At 38.3% G+C, this 22,848-nt stretch overlaps 1 protein-coding gene across 3 annotated transcripts in view; it reads left to right on the forward strand.

Annotated features, from left to right (window-relative positions):
• The first annotated feature begins 2,021 nt into the window (after positions 1-2,021).
• The window catches only part of TBC1D32 (TBC1 domain family member 32), a 198,437-nt gene continuing 177,610 nt past the window's right edge, over positions 2,022-22,848 (forward strand). For 2 of the 3 annotated variants that reach the window (XM_015097326.4, XM_060419209.1), the window contains exons 1-3: positions 2,300-2,506; positions 12,178-12,339; positions 16,336-16,513. In XM_015097326.4, coding sequence (XP_014952812.3) covers positions 2,352-2,506; positions 12,178-12,339; positions 16,336-16,513 — 495 coding nt within the window. In that variant the 5' untranslated portion in view covers positions 2,300-2,351. Of the gene's footprint in view, positions 2,170-2,299; positions 2,507-12,177; positions 12,340-16,335; positions 16,514-22,848 lie in introns of those variants that run through there. The other variant, XM_004011160.6, reaches the window with a different exon arrangement.

The raw sequence follows: 22,848 nt of genomic DNA on the forward strand, positions 1-22,848 counted from the left end.
GTCAGACAGGACTGAGTGACTGAACTGAACTGAATTGACTTTCTTCTATATTGCAGGAGGATTTAGTGCGTTTATTCTATCCTTGGACTAAGAATTTGTTAGGGATAGCATTATATATACTAATATCACAATTATGGTGAAGACGTTTTCATCCGAGATTGTAAGATGTGTGTGTGTGTGTCTTACAGCCTGACTCTTTGCGACCCTTTGGACTGTAGCCTGCCAGTCTCCTCTATCCACAGAATTTTCCAGGCCAGAATACTGGAGTGGTTGCCATTTCCTCCTCCAGGGGATCTTCCTGAACCAGGGGTTGAATTGCAACTCCCTTTCCTGGGTCTCTTGCAGTGGCAGGAGGATTCTTTACCACTGAGCCACCAGGAAGCCCAAGATATGTGTATTACTTAGTATATAAATATGCATTGCACATTACAGACACTCAGTAAATAGAGTGAATGTATACAATTTTAGGTTCAAACTTTTCCACTTAAAATGTGAATAATTCCTTCTTATTAAACATTCATAGGAAACGTCTTTTTAGAATGACTGATATTAACAGCATATGCCTATGCCATAATTTATTTAACCTTCAATGTATTCTGAAATAGTTAGGAGGTTTTCCAGTTTTTTTAAAGTTACAAATAACCTATCAGTAAACATTCTCATAATAAACTACATCTCTGATCCTTGGAGTAGCTTATTAGAAATTACTGAGTCAAAAGTTCTTAATATATATTGCCAGTTTCATTTTCAAGATTTTGCCTATGTGTACTGGTAATCACACAATAAAGGAGTAATTATTTCACTGCATATTGTTCAACCCTAAATGTATATATGCTCTAAAACTCTGCTAATTTTGTAAATTTAAAATGGCTACCTTGCTTTAGCTTGCTTTTTAAAAAAAATTTGTTTTGCAAACTTTTTATTTTGTATTGAGATTTAGCCAGTTAACAATATTGTGGTAGTTTCAGGTGAACAGCATAGGGCTCAGCCATACATATACATGTATCCATTTCCCCCAGCACAATCCCCTCTCCCACTGAAGTTGGCACGTAACATTGAACTGAGTGCCATATGCTATACAATAGGTCATGTCCGACTTAGAAGAAAGTCAGTTCAGTTCAGTTCAGTCACTCAGTTGAGTCTGACTCCTTGCGACCGCGTGGACTGCCGTATGCCAGACCTCCCTGTCCATCACCAACTCCCAGAGCCTACTCAAACTCATGTCCATCGAGTCGGTGATGCCACCCATCCTCTGTCGTCTCCTTCCCCTTCTGCCTTCAATCTTTCCCAGGATCACGCTCATTCCCAATGAGTCAGTTCTTCGCATCAGGTGGCCCAACTATTGGAGCTTCAGCATCAGCATCAGCCCTTCCATTGTCTATACAGAACTGATTTCCTTTAGGATGGACTGGTTGGATCTCTAATCCCTTGAAAGTGCCAAATATGACCCTTTCTTATGTGGCCCTTTTACTTTTACAGACTTCTCACCTCCTCTTTCTAATTCTACAAATTCAAGTACTGGAATATGCTACACTTTCTCAGGCCCCTACCCTCTGCACGTCCAGTTTATGTTCTCTTTAGTTCCTTCCTTGACTCCTCCTTTGGGTTAATAGGTGATTTGGGATTTTTTCCAGCACCTACCTGGTGCATTTCTCTAGCATAACACTTAATTACACTGTTTTGCAATCGCTGACTCCTTGTCTTTTAGACTGTTAAAGTGTCCTTTTCTCCATAGTTCCTAGCAAGATGATTGGTAAGGAGTCAACGGATGTTAGCTGTTTGAAGGAGAAAGCATTGTAACACTTCAATACCAGTCACTCGATTAAAACTTTTCAAGCTGCTTTCAGTTTCACTTCAATAACTTTCTTTTATTGACCCCTTTCTCTTCGCACTCTCTTTTCCCTCCCACCTACAACCTTTTCAAGTAGCGCACCTAAAACTTCTGTAAGTGACCGGGCAGGGTGTCAAGCCACACTCACTCCCACGTAGGGATTTGTCACGTCAACGCGCTGACGTCACGCGTAGCGCTGACGTCCCGCCGTCAGGCCCACCGGCAGAGATTTTGGAATCTCTTTTTTGCCGTTAATCGGGGCAGCTTGAATTCTGTTGGTAAAAAAGCGACGAGTGCCAAAGGTGAGACTTCAAAGATTCTTGCTTCCCCAACGCAAGGTAAGTTGCTTTCCTGAACGACACGCCGGCAGCCGAGGGCCCGCCCCTGAGCGCTGGCCGCGGTCTCCCGGGAAACGGCGCTGTACGCCGGCTGCTGGGTGGGAACGCGCGTGCGCGGGGCGCGGGGCGCGGCGTTCGCTTGGACCCTCGGTAACGGGTGTGGACGTTGATTTTGACAGAGAATGGCTCACTTCTCCGGTGAGGACGAAGCGATGCTGCAGGCGATGTTGAGGCAGTTGTTCCAGAGCGTGAAGGAGAAAATCACGGGTGCTCCCTCCCTGGAGTGCGCCGAGGAGATCCTCTTACATCTGGAGGAAACTGATGAAAATTTTCACAAGTAAAATTCCTTTTGATGTTTTAAGCGAACAAATCAGCTGATCCAGAAAAGGTCTAAATGCAGTTGGATAAAGAATGTTATATGATAGTTGTCAAAACAGCGTCCAAGTTGGAGGTTTACATTTTCGTTTATTTACTCAGATACCGAATTTATTTATTATTCTTATTTTCTAAACTTTCTGCTTCCCCTGTGTTTTTAATGACGTGACCGACATATCCTAATTATATATTTTTTTCTCCTGGGCAACATAGTAAATTATTGTAAATTATTCTTGTTGTAAATTATTCTTGTTCGCTTAAGAATAGTTCTGTTACAAGTGATTTCTGTCACTAAACCTCTAAAGCTTTGAGTTCACAAGATCCTTGTTTCGTTGCTGATCTGATATTTCAGTGGCTGCACCGATTTTGGCTTCTGAGCACTGCAGGAATACACGAGAGATTAATTTCTTGTGGAATAGCTTTGTTGTTGTTTGTTTACTCTTTGCGAGCCCATACAGTGTAGCCCACAAGGCTCTCCTGTCCATGGTTTCCCAGGCAAGACTACTGCAGTTGGTTGCCATTTCCTTCTCCATGGGATCTTCCCAACCCGGGGATTGAACCTGTGTCTCCTGCTTGACAGGCGGATTATTTACCACTGAGCCACCAGGGAAGCTCACGGGATATCGAAAGTGCCTACGAAGGGAGAAGGCGCCTACTCAGAAGTCTGTGATACATGTCAGGGATATGAGGGATTTCGATAAGGTACAGCGTGCTCTAGGTTGGAAGCAGTAGGTAGGAAGTTTAATGAGAGAGAAATCATTTGCGATAAATCTTGACAAGTGTGTTTCTTTAGAGATGTGTATTTTTTCTTTTGATTTGATTCATATGTATAATTTAAGCCTCTCCAATGAAAATTTACCTCCAGGTGCCTCAATTTATTATTAGTAGTGATATTTTTGATTGAATTTGTTCTCAAGAGGATGGCATTTAACATTTTTCTTGTTATGTTAGCTTTACTGACTTTTGGGTGCTCTGAAATTCTTATCTGGAATTCTTACCTGCTTTTATGTGGGCATCAGGGGATCCTTGAGCCCTTTTAATATTCTGTGCAAAAATTTGTGTTTATTTTCAGTTTTTTTGGAAAACATTACAGTTTTCTACCGATTCTCAAGGAAGTTTTAAGAAGTGTGGGAGAGGTTTTTTGTTAATTAGTATTTCTCGTTATACATATGGTTTCTTTTGTATTTCCATGATTTTTTATTTCTTCATTAAATCTACTACTGATAGTTGATATTGCATGATAATATTCTTTATTTTGGATATACCAGCTGCTGCTGCTGCTAAGTCGCTTCAATCGTGTCCGACTGTGTGCGACCCCATAGACGGCAGCCCACTATGCTCCCCCTTCCCTGGTATTTTCCAGGCGAGAGTACTGGAGTGGGTTGCCATTGCCCTCTTTGGGAGATACCAGAGACCAGCTTTTATTGGTTAGCTATTGATTCATTACTTAAACAGAAAAATATAAGAAAATTGCACCTCTCTCAAATTCAGATTTGGTCATTAATGTAATCATGTAATACTGATTTGCCTCAAACAGAGCCACATCAAGCATTAAATTTGGGGTTTAATTTCTGTTTTTTAGTTCACACACAAATACTTCTTTAAAATATTTTTAAATTATTGAGTTTTTGTTAGGATCATATCCTGGGAGTTTATCTATTTAATCTAGATTTTCAAACTTATCTGTATAAAAGTTTTTGTTAATATTCTAATGTTGTTGTTGTTTAGTTACTAAGCCATGTCTGACTCTTCTGCAACCCCATGTACTGTAGCCCACCAGGCTCCTGTGTCTGTGGGATTTCCTAGGCAAGAATATTGGAGTGGGTGGCCATTTCCTTTTCCAAGGGATCTTCCCAACCAGGGATGGAACCCATGTCTCCTGCATTGCAGGTGAATTCTTTACCATTGAGCCACCAGGAGAAGCCCTTAATATCCTATTACTTTTTTGAAACATAATATTTTTTATTCTTTTTTAAAAATTTGTGTCTTTCCTCCTTTGTTCTTCATCTGTTTTGCTAGAGGTTTATCAACTTTATTAGTCTTTTCAAAGAACTAGCTGTTAGCTTTGATTTTCCTTTCTATTATGTATTTATGTTATACATCATAACATTTCTGCTCTTTTTTCCCTTCCTGGGAAACTTTAAAATTTGTGATGATGTTTATTTAGCTCCTTTATTTACAGCAGCTTTTCTTCTTCTTTTTTTTTAATGTAAGTATTTAAGGCTACACATTTGCCTGTAAGTATTGCTTTAGCTGTGTCAGTTTTTAAATGCTTTCCAAGTTAAAATGGAATCATGATGGTTCTTCTCAGCAGTGCAATTACTATTGTAATAATGTCAACTCGTCTTCATCAGTTTATTAGATAGATTAAATGCCTGCTGATTAGCTTGCATCATTAAGGTTTACTATTTGATTTACTTGTGACCGACCTGGAAAAACCCAGACACAATCAAATTATAGCAAGTTTGTAGTCTTAAAAGTACAATTTACAATTCTAAAAATAGTTTGAGTCATTTATAGTCTTAAAAGTACAGATAGCAAAATTCATGTGTTAGCTGCACTAGCTTAAAATCTTTGTCTTAGGAGGAAGGAAGTCCTTATGAAGAAGCAAAGAGGAGGAGATGCTTGTGTTTGGTGTTTACATAGCATTTTACAGTCTTAGAGTTTGATGAGATCCTGTCAGTCCAGGTACTCATATCTTGATTTATCTTTCTACTCACTGACAAACTCTCCTTGAACTTTAAATGTCCTCGAGTCACTTAGGTATATATTGCCATCCAAAGTGTTTCATATTATGTATCAGAATTATGTCATCCCATCTCCACTATCAGAACATTAGTTCTTTAAATCTGCCTGATGTTGTCTTGATGTATTAGCAAGAAAAATAATCTTGATAAATAGATTAACAGGGGGAACCAGTATCTCTAGGCTATTGGCATTTTTGTAAGATGATGACTGTTAAGAGAATTGAGTCCATGAATGATAGAATATCAGGTAGTATAATAAAGTGACAAGGGGAAAATGCAGTCATTTGAGAAGTCATTGTATAGGCAGACCAGCCTTACTGAGGATTTGCTCCACATGCAGCTGCCCTAATCTATGCTTTCCATAGCCTTTAAAAAACTTTTTTTTACTCAAAACTGTACATGTTCTCTAAAAGATCCAGACTTCCTTTCTTTTCTTTGAAACTAGCAGCTAGGATTTGAGCCTTGAGGAGAAGAGAACTGTAGGGAAGAAGACATTGCTTTGATTATGTGTGTATGCATTGTATAAATTTTTATACTCAGATTGACCCCCTATTAAAAAAGAAAAAATCCCTGGTTTTCAATCTTGACTAGAGTAGGATTGATTAGAGTTCATTTAAAAAAATACTGATGATGAACCTTAACCATAAATGTATCACAATTTCCCAGGAGTTTGGTAGATGGGGAGTGGTAGAGGCCTGGCCTAGGTATTTTTCATAAAAGCTTTCTCAGTTCAGTTCAGTCGCTCAGTCGTGTCCGACTCTTTGTGACCCCCTGAACTGCAGCATACCAGGCCTCCCTGTCCGTCACCAACTCCTAGAGTTTACTAAAACTCATGTCCATTGAGTCAGTGATGCCATCCAACAATCTCATCCTCTGTCCTCCCTTTCTCCCCACTTCAGTCTTTCCCAGCATCAGGGTCTTCAAATGAATCAGTTCTTCAAATCAGGTGGTCAAAGTATTGGAGTTTCAGCTTCAGCATCAGTCCTTCCAATGAATATTCAGGACTGATTTCCTTTAGGATGGACTGGTTGGATCTCCTTGCAGTCCAAGGGACTCTCAAGAGTCTTCTCCAAAACCACGGTTCAAAAGCATCAATTCTTCAGTGCTCAGCTTTCTTTATAGTCCAAATCTCACATCCATACCTGACTACTGTAAAAACCATATCTTTGACTAGATGGACCTTAGTTGGCAAAGTAATGTCTTTGCTTTTTAATATGCTGTCTAGGTTGGTCATAACTTTTCTTCCAAGGAGCAAGTGTCTTAATTTCCTGGCTGCAGTCACCATCTGCAGTGATTTTGGAGCCCAAGAAAATAAAGTCGGTCACTGTTTCCATTGCTTCCCCATCTATTTGTTGTGAAGTGATGGGACCAGATGCCATGATCTTAGATTTCTGAATGTTGAGCTTTAAGCCAACGGTTCACTCTCCTCTTTCACTTTCATTAAGAGGCTCTTTAGTTCTTCCTCACTTTCTACCACAAGGGTGGTATCATCTGCATATCTGAGGTTATTGATATTTCTCCCGGCAATCTTGATTCCAGTTTGTGTTTCTTCCAGCCCAGCATTTCTCATGATGTACTCTGCATATAAGTTAAATAAGCAGAGTGATAATATACAGTCTTGACGTACTCCTTTCTCGATTTGGAACCAGTCTGTTGTCCCATGTCCAGTTCTAACTGTTGCTTCCTGACCTGCATACAGATTTCTCAGGGGGCAGGCCAGGTGGTCTGGTATTCCTATCTCTTTAAAAGCTCTCTAGGTATATACAGCAGTGTTGAGAACCTCAGAGTTAGAGCATGCATGGATGCTAAGTTGCTTTAGCTGTGTCCAGCTCTTTGCGACCCTCTGGGCTATAGCCCACCAGGCTCCAATGTCCATGGGATTCTCTATGCAAGAATACTTGAGCCGGTTTCCATGCCCTTCTACAGGGGATCTTTCCAACCCAGGGAACAAACCCACATCTCTTATGTCTCCTGCATTGGCAAGTGGATTCTTTACCCTTAGTGCCACCTGGGAAGCGTGAGTTAGAGCTTACTTACTTGCATTTCAATGAGAATTGCTCACTAGTTAGCTCTCTATAAAATACTTGGCAGCCCTCATGATTGTAGCAGTCTTTAATATAGGTGTTCATCTTTGTGGCCCTCTAATCTGGCATATTTTTAGTGTGATAGAGAAGGAATACAATATTTATTGAATTGGCTTTATTTTTGGTTTTACAGAAGAATCTACCAATGATTTTCTAAATTAGTGAACTCTAGTGTGTTTAAGTGGTTACTTCAGGAAAACATTCATTATGTAGAGTGTTATCCCTGCATAGGAAATCGCTAAGAATTATATGTGTGCTTCAATAATTAATTATGCATTAAATAACTGTTCATTATGATTCAGGCCAAGCCCAGGTAGTCCAGTGTTAAAGAATCAGCTTGCCAATGAAGGAGTTGCAGGAGTTTGATCCCTGGGTTCGGAATATCTCCTGGAGGAGAAAATGGCAGCCCACTCCAGTATTCTTGCCTGAAAAATCCCACTGACAGAGGAGACTGGTGGGCTACAGTTTAAGGTGTTGCAAAGAATTGGATACGACTGAGTGACTGAGCACTCACATCATGATTCAGAGGCTTATTCTTTGACCTAAAAGGTTGTAGGTAGTGTCAAATATTCATTCTTTTTTTCAGTATATAATCTTTTATATACTAATATATGAAGTTGTTTATCATATAATAAATCCTATAATCCTATAAATCCTGGAATATAATCTATTTTAAGACTTCCACATATCAGTATTATAATACATAAGTTAATAAGTTATCTTTTTAAGATAAATCATTACTGATACTTTTTCTAATCTGATCAAAAAAATTCTGTTTATAGTAGCTAAGAGGATGATTTCCTGGAACAAACTTGTACTGGATGTTTTATATATTTTTTTCCTTATAATAATACAGTTGTGTATATTTTGAAATAAAAATTTGAAATGTCAGAAATTCACTTCACTGTACTAAAGGGGTGAGTTCCCAGGTGGCACTAGTGGTAAAGAACCTGCCTACCGTTGCAGGAGATATAAGAGACATGGGTTTGATCCGTGGGTTGGGAAGATCCCCTGGAGAAGGGCATGGCAACCCACTCCAATATTCTTGCCTGGAGAATCGCATGAACAGAGGAACCTGGCAGGCTACAGTCCATGGGGTCACAAAGAGTCAGACACAATTTAAGTGACTGAGTGTGCAGCAGGTACACCAGAAACAACACAACATTGTAGGAATTTGCTGATCGAAGCTCCAAGAAATTTAGACTAGTTTAAAAGTCATCTGAGTACAGAATCTGTCTAGATCAGTGATTCTCAAATATCAGTCCTAGGACCAGCAGCTTAGGCATCTGCATCAGAATCACCTGGGAACTCGTTAGAAATGTGAATACCTGTGCCCACAGTGTACCCGAATTGAGGCTCTGAGAGTGAGGCCCAACAATTTGTGTTTTAATAAGCCCTTCTGGTGATTCTTATTCATGTTATATTTCAAGAACCACTCATTTACAGGATGACTTATGAGGGCCGTTGTATTTGTTTAGCTACAGTTACAAAATTATGCACATTAATCTGGTGGCAGTGGGAAAGGAAAGTTATAGAAGAAGAATTTACATAATTATAGCATTTGCTAACTAGTTAGATCTGAGATGTAATGGAGAAAATTGTTTGAGGCTATACACAGATATCCGATTGAAGGATGGTACCATTAACAAAGATATGTCAGAGGAGGACATGGCTTGCAGCCAGTAGATAGGGTGAAAGATTTGGTACAGGTTGTGCTGATTGATATGGGGATAAAACAAAGTAGCCTTGTCCAATAGGTAGTTAATATACTGGTTTACCTCAGAGATATTGTATGTTTGGTTCCAGACCACTGAAATGAAGCAAGTATTATATGTAGCCTATTAACTGTGCTGTAGCACATACCAATAGTAGCCTATTACCAGTCACAGAACTAGAACAAATAATTTCAAGATTTGTATGGAAATACAAAAAACCTCAAATAGCCAAAGCAATCTTGAGAAAGAAGAATGGAACTGGAGGAATCAACTTGCCTGACTTCAGGCTCTACTACAAAGCCACAGTCATCAAGACAGTATGGTACTGGCACAAAGACAGACATATAGATCAATGGAACAAAATAGAAAGCCCAGAGATAAATCCACACATATGGACACCTTATCTTTGACAAAGGAGGCAAGAATATACAACGTAAAAGAGATCTAAAGATCAGAATTCTGGAAATAAAGCAAAAATAAACAAATGGGATCTAATTAAAATTAAAAGCTTCTGCACAACAAAGGAAAATATAAGCAAGGTGAAAGACAGCCTTCTGAATGGGAGAAAATAATAGCAAATGAAGCAACTGACAAACAACTCATCTCATACAAGCAACTTATGCAATTTAAATAGACATTTCTCCAAAGAAGACATACGGATGGCTAACAAACACATGAAAAGATGCTCAACATCACTCATTATTAGAGAAATGCAAATCAAAACCACAATGAGGTACCACTTCACACCAGTCAGAATGGCTGCGATCCAAAAATCTGCAAGCAATAAATGCTGGAGAGGGTGTGGAGAAAAGGGAACCCTCCTACACTGTTGGTGGGAATGCAAACTAGTACAGCCACTATGGAGAACAGTGTGGAGATTCCTTAAAAATTGCAAATAGAACTACCTTATGACCCCAGCAGTAGAATTGAAAGAGACACCTGTACCCCAATGTTCATCGCAGCACTGTTTATAATAGCCAGGACATGGAAACAACCTAGATGTCCATCAGCAGATGAATGGATAAGAAAGCTGTGGCACATATACACAATGGAGTATTACTCAGCCGTTAAAAGAATTCATTTGTGTATATGTTATTGTTATAAGTACTGTCATCTGAGCCTTTAGCAAATTGTAGCTGGAGAAGGCAATGGCACCCCACTCCAGTACTCTTGCCTGGAAAATCCCATGGACAGGGCAGCTTGGTGGGCTGCGGTCCATAGGGTCGCTAAGAGTCGGACACGACTGAGCAACTTCACTTTCACTTTTCACTTTTGTGCATTGGAGAAGGAAATGGCAACCCACTCCAGTGTTCTTGCCTGGAGAATCCCAGGGACTGGGGAGCCTGGTGGGCTGCCATCTATGAGGTCACACAGAGTCGGACACGACTGAAGCGACTTAGCAGCAGCAGCAGCAGTAGTAAAATCAAAGGTTACTGTTGACAGATTGCCATAACAAATATAATAATAATGGAAAAGTTTGAAATACTGTGAGAATTACCAAAATGTGACAGAGACACAAAGTGAGTAAATGTTCTTGGTGCTGATAGACTTGCTGTGACACAGGGTTGCCACAGATCTTCAGTCTGTGGAAAACTCAAATATCTGTGAAGTGCAGTAAGGTGCAATAAAGTGGGGTGTGCCTATATAATAACAGGTGTGCCTTTGTTCTGGGGAGACATTTTGGCTGAAGGAAGAGCTGAAGAAATCACTTGTTAGTGTTGAATCTGAAATTGAAGCTATGGGAGTGAAGAATATCTTTTTAAATTTGGTTTCTTGTCTAGGGATGAAGTAGACATTGTTTCCAAATTTCAAATGAGAAAACAGATTTGTTCCAGGCCACTCCAGCTAGAGTTTACCAGCTGGAGCTGGCATTCAGGCTGTTTTGACTCTGAGCTTGTACTTTTTCTGTAATACTACATGTTTCATAATAAATATCTCTACTTGTCGTTTGGGGCCTGCACTGTCTATGGCAGGGCTGCCACTTACATTTCTGAAGCAGACAGAGAGATTCCAGGGAAGCAGCAGATTGTTCAGAGCTCAGGGGAAATGGGCAGGGCAGGAAATCTCAGTCAAAAGCAGTTAAAATTGAAAATGAGATCCCTTGGCTACCTGGGTAAGATGGCTGTTTCTTAGCAGACATACAATCTCTTCATAAATATTAAACTGAAGACTCTATGCTGGATACTATGATGGGCTTATGTTGAAGAAAATTATTCAGGCCCTCCTTGAGCTTCTATGCTATATATTATATGCAAGGCTCTTTGTACAGGTATATATACGAACTACAAGTCTTGAACATAGTGGCATTTACAAAAATGACCTGTTCTAAATTACCTTTGTCATTTAAGAGACCAAAAAAACTTTTAAAACCATTTACAATCATGATATTAATTACAACCATTGCTCTTTACTTTTATTAAATGTGTTTCATAAAATAATTACCCACTTTTGGAACTCTTGCCCTCTGATGTTTGCTATATTGTTGTGAGTTAGCAAATGGATTTTCATGGTGGCATCACCCTAAAAGTATGAAGGAAAATGTCCAATGTGTTGGATTTTCTAAGATGCTTCTTTTTGTGAACATAGGCAAAAACTGATTAGGTGAAATTTAGGGCAGTTCAAAATGTACACAGTTTCCAAATATGCAAAAGACTTATGATTGGAGCTTAACCTTTTCCTATTTAATTCTTTTATAATTACTGTTATTCTAATCTGGTTTTCTTCATCAACTTGAACAATTATAAAAGTCTAACAACTGCTTTCCCTATGCTTAAGCATCACATGCAAACCATAACAAAGTATGGAAAGGTCCTAACCCATTAAAGTTTGTGTTGGTCCTGAAGTTTGCTATCCACCATTGTCATTTTTAAATGTGAATTTGCCAGTTTTCTCAGAAAAAAAAACCAACCAAACAACAAAATTTTAGATTAGCTGAATGATTTGGGATGAATAACTAATTTAATCCTAGAGTAAGGTAAGAAATCTCATTATGTTATAGATCTTTTCTGTGCTAACATTTTTTCTGGGTATGGTTGATAGATGAATTCATGATATTTACTGCATTTATTTTTCAAATATTTGTTTCAGCTATGAATTTGTGAAGTACCTTAGACAGTATATATGCAACACTTTGGGGTCTATGATTGAAGAAGAAATGGAAAAATGGACATCTGATCAGAATCAGGGTGAGGAATTTGGCTATGACACAGTTGTACAGCATGTTACTAAAAGAACTCAGGAATCTAAAGAGTGAGTATGCCTACAATAATATTTTAAAGTAGTTTTTCCCTCAACAGGGCTCCCTGAAAGCACCCTTAACCCATGTCTCCTGCAGTCTCTTTTTCTCTTACCAGCCAGAATGATTCTTTAAACCAATGAGTCAGATCATGCCACTCTTCCACTCAGCTTTAAGTAAAATAATGATGACTTGACCAGTCGATCTGATAGGCTAAATGGGTACTAAGTGACTACCAGGCAGGGCTGGATAAAGGGATGGTTCACATGCTGGGCAGGACTGAGAGGTTTCATCACCTATTCAGAACTGCACACAATTTAAAACTTACTGTTTATTTCTGGCATTTTCCATTTAATAACTGAAACTATGGAAAGTGAAACCACAGGTAAGGGAAACTCTCTTTTTTATAATTTCTAATCGTCTATTTATGGCAATATCATTAAATATTCTAAAAGGAGGACTAGAACTCTTAGTCAAAAAATGGAAACTTTTTAATGCTAAAAGCAGAGTTTTACATGGGAATCTTCTCAGTGGTGTCCATATTCTGTCCTAGGCTTTTTCCAAACCTACAGTTGCTATTGAGTTCCAGTTTGTTTAGCTGTTGATATTGAGGGTCTTACTCTCTAGTTTTTTGTTTTTTTTTTTCTGTCTTCCTTTAGCTAGTTTGCTGATACGTCTTGCAGAAGAATTCTGTATTTTAGTAATTTATATTTTTTGGAGAAAATATGTCTAAAATGAAACTTTATGGATTTTAATTACCCTTACCCTGTATAAGTTATTGAGATTTACTTTTATTCTCCTTTATTAAGTCAATATGTTGTAGGCTTTTTTAAAAAACAGTTTAGTTTATTTTTGACTGCATTGGATCTTCGCTGCACTCAAGCTTTCTCTAGCTGCAGGACGCCAGGGCTGCTCTTTGTTGTGGTGCATGGGCTTCTCCTTGCAGTGCCTTCTCTTGTTGCAAATAGACTTCAGTAGTTGCAGCACGTGGGCTCAGTAGGTGCTGCTCGTGGACTCTACAGCACAGGCTGAGGAGTTGTGGCACACAGGCTTAGTTGCTCTGTGGCATCTTCCTGAACCAGGGATCGAACCCATGTTCCCTGCATTAGCAAGCAGACCTTATCAACTGTGCCACCCGGGAAGTCCCACTCTATTGTAAGATTTAAGGGGACAGGAGTTTATATGTTCACATGGCTATGCCTAACTGGAATGGCATCTGGGGAGTGTAGTTCACTCCTGTGCCCAGCTGTACAGTCCAGTTACTGTGGAAAGGGAGCACAGCTGTGGTGGATAGCTTTTGATTGCTACCAGGACATTGTTATACTTCCCTGTTTCTTGGTGCTTGGAATGTGTTAAGGAGGAAGCTGGGGCCTCCTAACTTAGTTCCTATATGTACTTCAGCAGCTAGTCTAAAGAGTGTCTTAGAATTCAATTTCTTCTTGCCTTTTTTAAAAAAATTACTTTATATTGGATTATGGTTGATTTTTTTAAAATTTTTATTATTATTTTTTTAATATCTTTAATTCTTACATGCGTTCCCAAACATGAACCCCCCTCCCACCTCCCCTCCCCATAACATCTCTCTGGGTCATCTCCATGCACCAGCCCCAAGCATGCTGCATCCTGCGTCAGACATAGACTGGCGATTCAATTCTTACATGATAGTATACATGTTAGAATGTCATTCTCCCAAATCATCCCACCCTCTCCCTCTCCGAGTCCAAAGGTCCGTTATACACATCTGTGTCTCTTTCCCTGTCTTGCATACAGGGTCGTTATTGCCATCTTCCTAAATTCCATATATATGTGTTAGTATACTGTATTGGTGTTTTTCTTTCTGGCTTACTTAACAGTGTTGTGTTATCCTTCTTGCTCTTTATAAACTTTTGAACTTGAATTTTCCCTGGGCTGCTTCTCATTTCTATAGTTCTTTTCTGTAGTGTTTTCCCTCTGTATTGTTCCTAATCTATTCTTATTTTCTTACAGTATTTTTGTATTTTCTCATAATTTCTGAGACTTTAAAAATATACACATGTATAGCTATATGTATATTTCTATTTATAGTTATATAATATGTAAATTATGCATTATTAAATAACATTATTAAATATATAATGTATAAGTTACATATAGAAATCATGTATTTGATGCTGTATAATATATATAATATATAACTTAAAATATATTTTAAAATTTCTTTAAACTTTAAAATCTCAGTCTACTATTTTTATCCAAATCCCTCAGCATGATTTTATTACTTCTATGGGAGAGTACCTTACCTATCCTTTCTTAGATTTATGTAGTTAAAATGACCCACTAACCAGGATATAAAGAAAAGGAAGTTTCTGTGTTTATTTTCTAATGTATTTCCATTATTGTAATGATAGCAATGGACATATGTTTTATCATGCTTTATATTTACAAAGAACTTTCAGATATATACTCTTATTTATTTCTTGCTATGACCATGTGAACTAGATCAGCTTTGATTGTGTGTGTGTGTGTTTTTTTAATTTAAAGCCCTAAGTGCCTTTATTCAGTGATTCATGAATTGGACAGCATCCCATCTAGTAAATAGAAGAGTGCGCCTAGGTTTTATTTTTTTATTTTTATTTTTTGGTTGCACTGAGTCTTTGTTGCTGCGCCTGGGTGTTGTGGTGGTGAGTAGGGGTTAGTTGTGGTGAGTAGGGGCTACTCTTTGTTGCAGTGTGCAGGCTTCCCATTGAGGTTGCTTCTGTTGTTGTGGAGTACAGGCTCTAGGCTCATGGGCTTCAGTAGTTGGTGGCTCGTGGCCTTAGAAACGTGCAGCCTTCAGTAGTACATGGGTTCAGTAGTTGCAGCTTGTAGGCTCAAAGTTGTGGGGCATGGTCTTAGTTGCTCCGCAGCATATGGAATCCTCTGGGACCAGTGATTGAACCCATGTGTCCTGCATTGGGAAGAGGATTCCTATCCACTGTGCCACTAGGGAAGTCCTAGATTGTTTTCTTTTTCTCATGTATAGTTAAGAAAAAAGAGACTTATTTATAATGATAGAGCCTGCAGGTAAAGTAGTGAGGACTCCAGTCCAAGTTTTCTGATTTCAAATTTAGTATTTTATTTAGTTTAATGTCTGAGCCACCAGGGAAGCCCATTTTATTCACTATTTTTATTTAAATCTTCATGCCTTGTTGCTTTTAATTTTTGCCTTTTTAAGTATAGAAATTTCAGTAGTACACATCTCATATTCCTCATTTGTAAAATAAAGGGTAGACTAGATTATTTTTATATTTCCATCTAGCTCTAAAATTCTACCTGTAGGGTTTTGGAGCATCTTAGTTTAATGTTAGTATGGGTGTTTGAGAGTTTGCACTTAATAAACAGAAATTTATTACAAGTTTTTAAAAAATAGATAGACAGATAGATAGATAGACCCAGAGAGCTAAAATGGACCTTAGAAATTATCCATTTCAAAATTTTACTAAATTTTAGGAATCCTTTTCCTAACATCTCTGATAGAGGTTTCTCTATTTGAAAGGATCCACTGATATTTTAATTCCTATTTGGTTCTCAGTTGTGGTGATGGATGCCTATAGATACAAATTATAGGCAGGTGTAAAGGGAAGGTAAAAATAGAGGAAGAGAGAATAGAGAAAGAGAAATTTTAAAAAGGAGTGAAAGTGTCATGTAATATAGGCTGGGTTTTGGTAGTTTGATATTAGCAGTTGACTTTGTTGCTAATTACTGGAGTCTGCCTTTGGAACATCTTGCCTTGGGTTCTGTTAATTTTACTGCCTTGGTTCATGTAACCAGATGGAAAAACTTGGGAAATAACATATTTTAGATTTCCTATTAAGTATTTTCCTGTTGTGTGAATTTTGTTGTGTCATTTGTCTTTCAGAAAAACTGAGTTTTGCCTTTAGGATTGTATTCTTAGAGGGACTTTATGGAAGAAAATAATAAGTTCAATTTAGTTGAATATTTTAATTTGTGCTAATAGTCTTTCTCTTACAAAGATTGCTTTGAATTTAAAGATACAAAGAGATGATTCATTCTCTGAAGAACATCATGATGATAGTGGTGGAATCTATGATTAACAAGTTTGAAGAAGACGAAATACGAAGTCAAGAGAGGCAGAAAAAAATCCAAAAGGAGAAAAGCAGTAGTTATTGCACAGACAATTGCTCTGATAGTGATTCGTCCTTCAATCAGGTGTGTTGTTTAATTTTGCCTTTATGTCTTGAAATGGTGTTTAGTAATCATTAGCTTCAATACATTCTTTATTAGCCAGATTTTTTTTTCTACTTTCTAGTTTTAAGATTCAGAAGAATAAGCAATAACATAATCTGATATAAAACATTTAGTTCATGAAATAATATCTTCTAGAATTATATGTACAGCAAATTATATCTGAACAGTTGTTAATGAGATGAGGAAATAAACTGGTAGATTTTGGATAAAAAAATAATGAAACAATCTGCTTAATCTTTAGTTAAACAAAATATCTTATTCCCAGTTAATCCTTATTAATCAAATATTAACTACACTATAGATGAGATATGGAGATACAATATTTCCCTTATCTTCTGGAGATGACAGTTGCTATGAATTGTTATTTTCAAAGCATAAGCTTTTTTTTTATGTTCAAAGATTTGAAGCTTTATATTTTATCCTTCCCATTTATTGGAATCCTTGTCATTTGGCTACAACAGAGCTAAGAGTCCAGTGTCTAGATTAGTCCTAATAGAAAACGAAACTGGTTGGAGTAGAGCCTATGAATGCACCATAAATTTCCAAACAGAAACTTTCAGGCCACGTGGAGTCTGTTTGACCTTCATATGAATCCCACCTGATATTTTTAGCAAAACATTTTCACCTAATTAGTTCTAACATAGGGACATAACTGTAACATAGATCCTAAATGCATACCAAAAAGGGATATGGAAAGTTTGAGTGAGACATGAAATGTATATGTATATTAATTGCAGTTAAGACCACACTTTTGAAGGAAAAATGGCTTTGGAATTAGTCAAGGCAGAATGTAAAAGTTATCACTACATTATTTACCAGGAGATACTGTGCTGAGTTTTAAATTTTTTATAAGTCCAGTTAATTATCTGATGTGATGGAGAAAATGACAAAGGTTGTGAATTTTCTTCATGTTGTGGCTATAAATCATCGCTTGTTGATGTACTCTTTGGGAGAAGAGTAGGCTATAGAGATTTTAGTTCACTTTAATGCAGTCAGATGGCTTATTCAATAGGTTTACTGAATAGCTACTTTTCAAGGACATTCTGGAAAGGAAAGGCACAGAAACCTCTAACTTTAGAACTCTGAGGACTCATAAGATTATACTTAGTTATTCAGTTCAGTTCAGTTGCTCTATTGTGTCTGACTCTGCGACCCCATGAACAGCAGCACTCCCAGGCCTCCCTGTCCATCACCAAACCCAGAGTTCACCCAAACTCATATCTGTTGAGTCAGTGATGCCATCCAACCATCTCATCCTCTGTCATCCCCTTCTCCTCCTGCCCTCAATCTTTCCCAGCATCAGGGTCTTTTCTAATGAGTCAGTTCTTTGCATCAGGTGGCAAAAGTATTGGAGTTTCAGCTTCAACATCAGTCCTTCAAGTGAACACCCAGGATTGACCTCCTTCAGGATGGACTGGTTGGATCTCCTTGCAGTCCAAGGGACTCTCAAGAGTCTTCTCCAACACCACAGTTCAAAAGCATCAATTCTTTGGCGCTCAGCTTTCTTTATAGTCCAACTCTCACATCCATACATGACCAGTGGAAAAACCATAGCCTTGGCTAGACGGACCTTTGTTGACAGTAATGTCTCGGCTTTTTAATATGCTATCTAGGTTGGTCATAACTTTCCTTCCAAGGAGTAAGCATCTTTTAATATCATGGCTGCAACAACCATCTGCAGTGATTTTGGAGCCCCCCCAAAATAGTCAGCCTCTGTTTCCACTGTTTCCCCATCTATTTGCCATGAAGTGATGGGACCAGATGCCATGATCTTAGTTTTCTGAATGTTGAGCTTTAAGCCAACTTTTTCACTCTCCTCTTTCACTTTCATCAAGAGGCTTTTGAGTTCCTCTTCACTTTCTGCCATAAGGGTGATGTCATCTGCATCTCTGAGGTTATTGATATTTCTCCTGGCAGTCTTGATTCCAGCTTGTGCTTCTTCCAGCCTAGCGTTTCTCATGATGTACTCTGCATATAAGTTAAATAAGCAGGGTGACAATATACAGCCTTGACATACTCCTTTTCCTATTTGGAACCAGTTTGTTCCATGTCCAGTTCTAACTGTTGCTTCCTAACCTGCATATTTTCAAGAGGTAGGTCAGGTGGTCTGGTATTCCCATCTCTTTCAGAATTTCCCACAGTTTATTGTGATCCACACAGTCAAAGGCTTTGGCATAGTCAATATAAAGCAGAAATAGATGTTTTTCTGGAACTCTCTTGCTTTTTCCATGGTACAGCAGATGTTGACAGTTTGATCTCTGGTTCCCCTGCCTTTTCTAAAACCAGCTTGAACATCAGGGAGTTCACGGTTCACGTATTGCTGAAGCCTGGCTTGGAGAATGTTGAGCATTACTTTACTAGCATGTGAGATGAATGCAATTGTGCAGTAGTTTGAGCATTCTTTGGCATTGCCTTTCTTTGGGATTGGAATGAAAACTGACCTTTTCCAGTCCTGTGGCCACTGCTGAGTTTTCTAAATTTGCTGGCATATTGAGTGCAGCACTTTCACAGCATCATCTTTTAGGATTTGAAATAGCTCAATTTTGTTGTAAGAAGTACAAATATTTAGATCTAAATAGGATTGATTAGCTGGCAGTTAAGCATGTTAATCTCAAATGCCAAGTTATTTCCCATCATAGAATCATAGATTTTTGAAGAAATTCAAAGCTTTGGTAGAAATGGAATCATACTTCCAGAAGATATTTTTGTTTTTTTATTTTGATTCTTGAGAAGGATCTTGCTTTAAGTTTATATGGCTTCCGTTGGAATGTCCACAGAGTATATCTGCATGTTACAGTACCTGCCTTATGAATATGACTTTGTTTCAGAAGGGACTAATTGAATTGAATTTGAACTAGGCCCACCAGCAACAAGGCATGGGATCCCTGGACCTTTGGGTAAGAAATCACATAAATGCCAGAACTGTCCTGAAAGATCTGTTAGTGTGGCTGAGATGTTTGGGTATGCTTTCGTTTAGTAAAAAAAGATTCTTTTGCTTTAACTGACCAAAGAGAGGCTGAATTAATATGCTCAGAATTGAAAGAGTCTCTGAAGATATATCAATCATTCATTCCATTAAATATTGATGTTATTATTGATGCCTTCAAAATTGATGTTACTTGAACTGGGCTTTAAAAAACTGAATTGTTCTGTGAATAATATTTAGTCAACAATTTTGATGCTGCTGTTTTGATATTAGTAGAACACTTGTATTTTATAAATAGAGTAGGCTTTATTTCCTTGATATTTTAAATATTGAATCCTGATTGTGTATTGATCCATTATTAAAAAAACTTTGGACATGACTTCCTTGGAGACTATTTGTGTACATTTGAGCATATTAAAGAATAAAGTTGGCTGATTTTTACTATAGTTGTGAGCAGAGAATTCTCAAAGGATTTGATACTGTGATTAAACATGGAAAAGTCTGCAAAATAATGCTGAAAAGATAGATGTACACTTTGTATGGAGAGGGTGCGTTTAGTCTAACAGTCCACTGCTGTTCTTTTGTAACGTGAACCTATGTAAGGCATTTCTTTGCTCTCATGGCTACCTCTCCTTGAAGCCCATCCTTTGGTCCCTATGGCAGGCAGAATAACAGCCCTTTCAAAAAAAATCCATGTCTTAATCCCCAGAATTTGTAACGTGTTACCTTACATAGCCCAAGGGACTTGTAAATATGATTAAATTAAGATGGGAGATTATTCTGGATTATTCAGGTGAGCCAAATGTAATCACAGGCATCCATATGAGAGAGACTCAGGAAGGTCAGAGGCAGAGAAAGTGCTGGGTAGGCTGAAGTAGATGTCAGAGTGCTTGTTGGCTTTGAAGAGGGAAGGTGGCCCATGATCCCAAGATGCAGGCAGTCCCTAGAAGCTAGAAAAGGTAAGGAAATAGATTCTCCCCAGAAGGCAAAGCAACACAGCTCTGTGGATGTATTCTGAACTCTAGAACTGTAAATTGGTGTTGAGAACTTCCCTGGTGGTCCAGTAGTTAAGAATCCGCCTGCCAATGCAGGGGACACGGGTTCAGTCACTGGTCCAGGAAGATTCTACATGCAGTGGGGCAGCTAAACTCTTGTGCTGCGGCTGCTGAAGCTCACTCCTTCTAGGGTCCGTGCTCTGCAGCAAGAGAAGCCACTGCACCTCTCCGAAACTAGAGTAAGCCCACGTGTAGGAGTGAAGGCCCAGCACAGTCAAAATATAAATAAAAATATGTGGCTATAGAAGGGAAAAAAATGGGTCCCTGGGAACAACTAACAGTTAAAAAAAATAAATTGGTGTTTTCTGAAGTCATGAAGTTTATGGTAACTTGTTACAGTAGCAGTGCCGAAACTAATATCTTCCCATTGTTAGTTGTTCACCTGCAGGCCAGGTTTGTTGTTTCTGTTTTTTACTTTCTGGAAAAGAAGCTATTACTTGGACTTTGTGTTTGAACTGCTTCCTGGAAACAATTTGAACTCCACCTTGTTACTAGGTTTTGAATCTTTCAGTAAGACTTTTCTTAAGTAGCTCTTTTCTTCTGTTGGGTGAGACCTTTGCCCTGAGTATGTGCTATGCTTTGCAACCCTGTGGACTGTAGCCTGCCAGGCTCCTTTGTCCATGGGATTCTCCAGGCAAAAACACTGGAGTGGGTTGCCATTCCCAGGATCTTGCAGGGAATCTTCCTGACCTAAGGATTGAACCGCATCTCTTATGTCTCCTGCATTAGCATGCAGGTTCTTTACAGCTGAGCTACTGGGGAAGCCTTTGTGCTATGCACTGGATCACTCTAATTTGTGTTTTTCCCTAACTTCTCAAATCTTAGAGTATCTTGAGTTCAACCCCATTTTTGGCCTCACTTAAAATCTTTGGAGTTTTACAGTGTTCTTTTTGGTGAGGAATTCTGCTTTTTAGGTTGTAATAGTACTGCTGGAGAATCACAGGATTCTCTTGTTCAGTAGCATTGGCTAGAGCAACAGGATAACCGCAGCCCAGACTGTTGTTCAGAAGTTCCTCCTTCTCTAGCTATCCTCAATTGATCAGACTTTTATTATTACTATTTGCCTTATAAACAGAAAAAGATAAAACCTAAAATCCTAAAAATGTAGAAAAGGAAAGGCATTTTAGACTAGAAAAAAAGAACACAGTAGTATCCATAGTGCATCTGCCTAGAGTTAAGCTGGAGACAGGTGGATTGGGAGGAGAATTGGTTAGGTGCAGGTGTGAGCTCGCTTGCTTGCTTGTTTAATAGTAATGTCTTGAGACAATTTGATACCAGAAAAGCTAATTTCTTTAATTAACAGTGCTAATACCTTCATGAATATGTGTTCCTTTATACTGTTAAATATTAATAGGTTTTTGTTTCTATTTCTCAATGGTAGCACTTTTCACATAACTTAAGTATCTAGGAAATTAAGAACTTTATCATTTGAAAATATTTAAAAAACTTGTTTTTGTTTTGAATTAATAGCTTTGTTCTATATTTAAGACTTAATGAAGAGTGGGTGCATAGTTTTAAGAAGTTTTAGATGCACTACAATTTTGAAAAGCTCTTTTACATGAAGCTAATTCCTTCTGAATCGTGAAAACAAGTCATACTCTGGCTCTGCTGTCTGTGTCTCAATTTTCTTAATTGTTATAGAAGAGACAGTAATAACATTTACCTTATAAGATTGCTTTGCAGGTTTAATGTACATAAAGCATCTTGCACACATTAAACTTGCCTCATATTAAGCTCTTATGTAAGTGTTTGCTGTTATTGTCCTCATCCCTGGTTGGTTTTTTTTTTTTTTTTCTTTTCCTTTTGTGAGAATAGGGAAGAACTCACTGTGCAGTTAGACATATTAAAGCCTGAGGAATAACTAGGTTTCAGTTCAGTTCAGTTCAGTCACTCGGTCATGTCCGACTCTTTGCGACCCCATGAACTGCAGCATGCCAGGCCTCCTGTCCATCACCAACTCCTGGAGTTCACCCAAACTCATGTCCATCGAGTCCATGATGCCATCCAGCCATCTCATCCTCTGTTGTCCCCTTCTCCTGCCCGCAATCCCTCCCAGCATCAGGGTCTTTTCCAATGAGTCAACTCTTCACATGAGGTGGCCAAAGTATTGGAGTTTCAGCTTCAGCATCAGTCCTTCCAATGAACTAGGTTTAATATTTATATATTTTATTTCCCATAGCCATTTGTTTCAACAACAGAACGGTGTCTTTCTTTCACTAGTTGTATTTCAGTGGTTTATACAATTTACAAACCAAAAATTTAAAAAGAGGTTTCTAGAGTAATTAATTTTGAGGGTGGTGTGAATTTTGAACTTA

This window comes from Ovis aries, chromosome 8, assembly GCF_016772045.2.
Source record: "Ovis aries strain OAR_USU_Benz2616 breed Rambouillet chromosome 8, ARS-UI_Ramb_v3.0, whole genome shotgun sequence".
Classification (NCBI taxonomy): domain Eukaryota; kingdom Metazoa; phylum Chordata; class Mammalia; order Artiodactyla; family Bovidae; genus Ovis; species Ovis aries.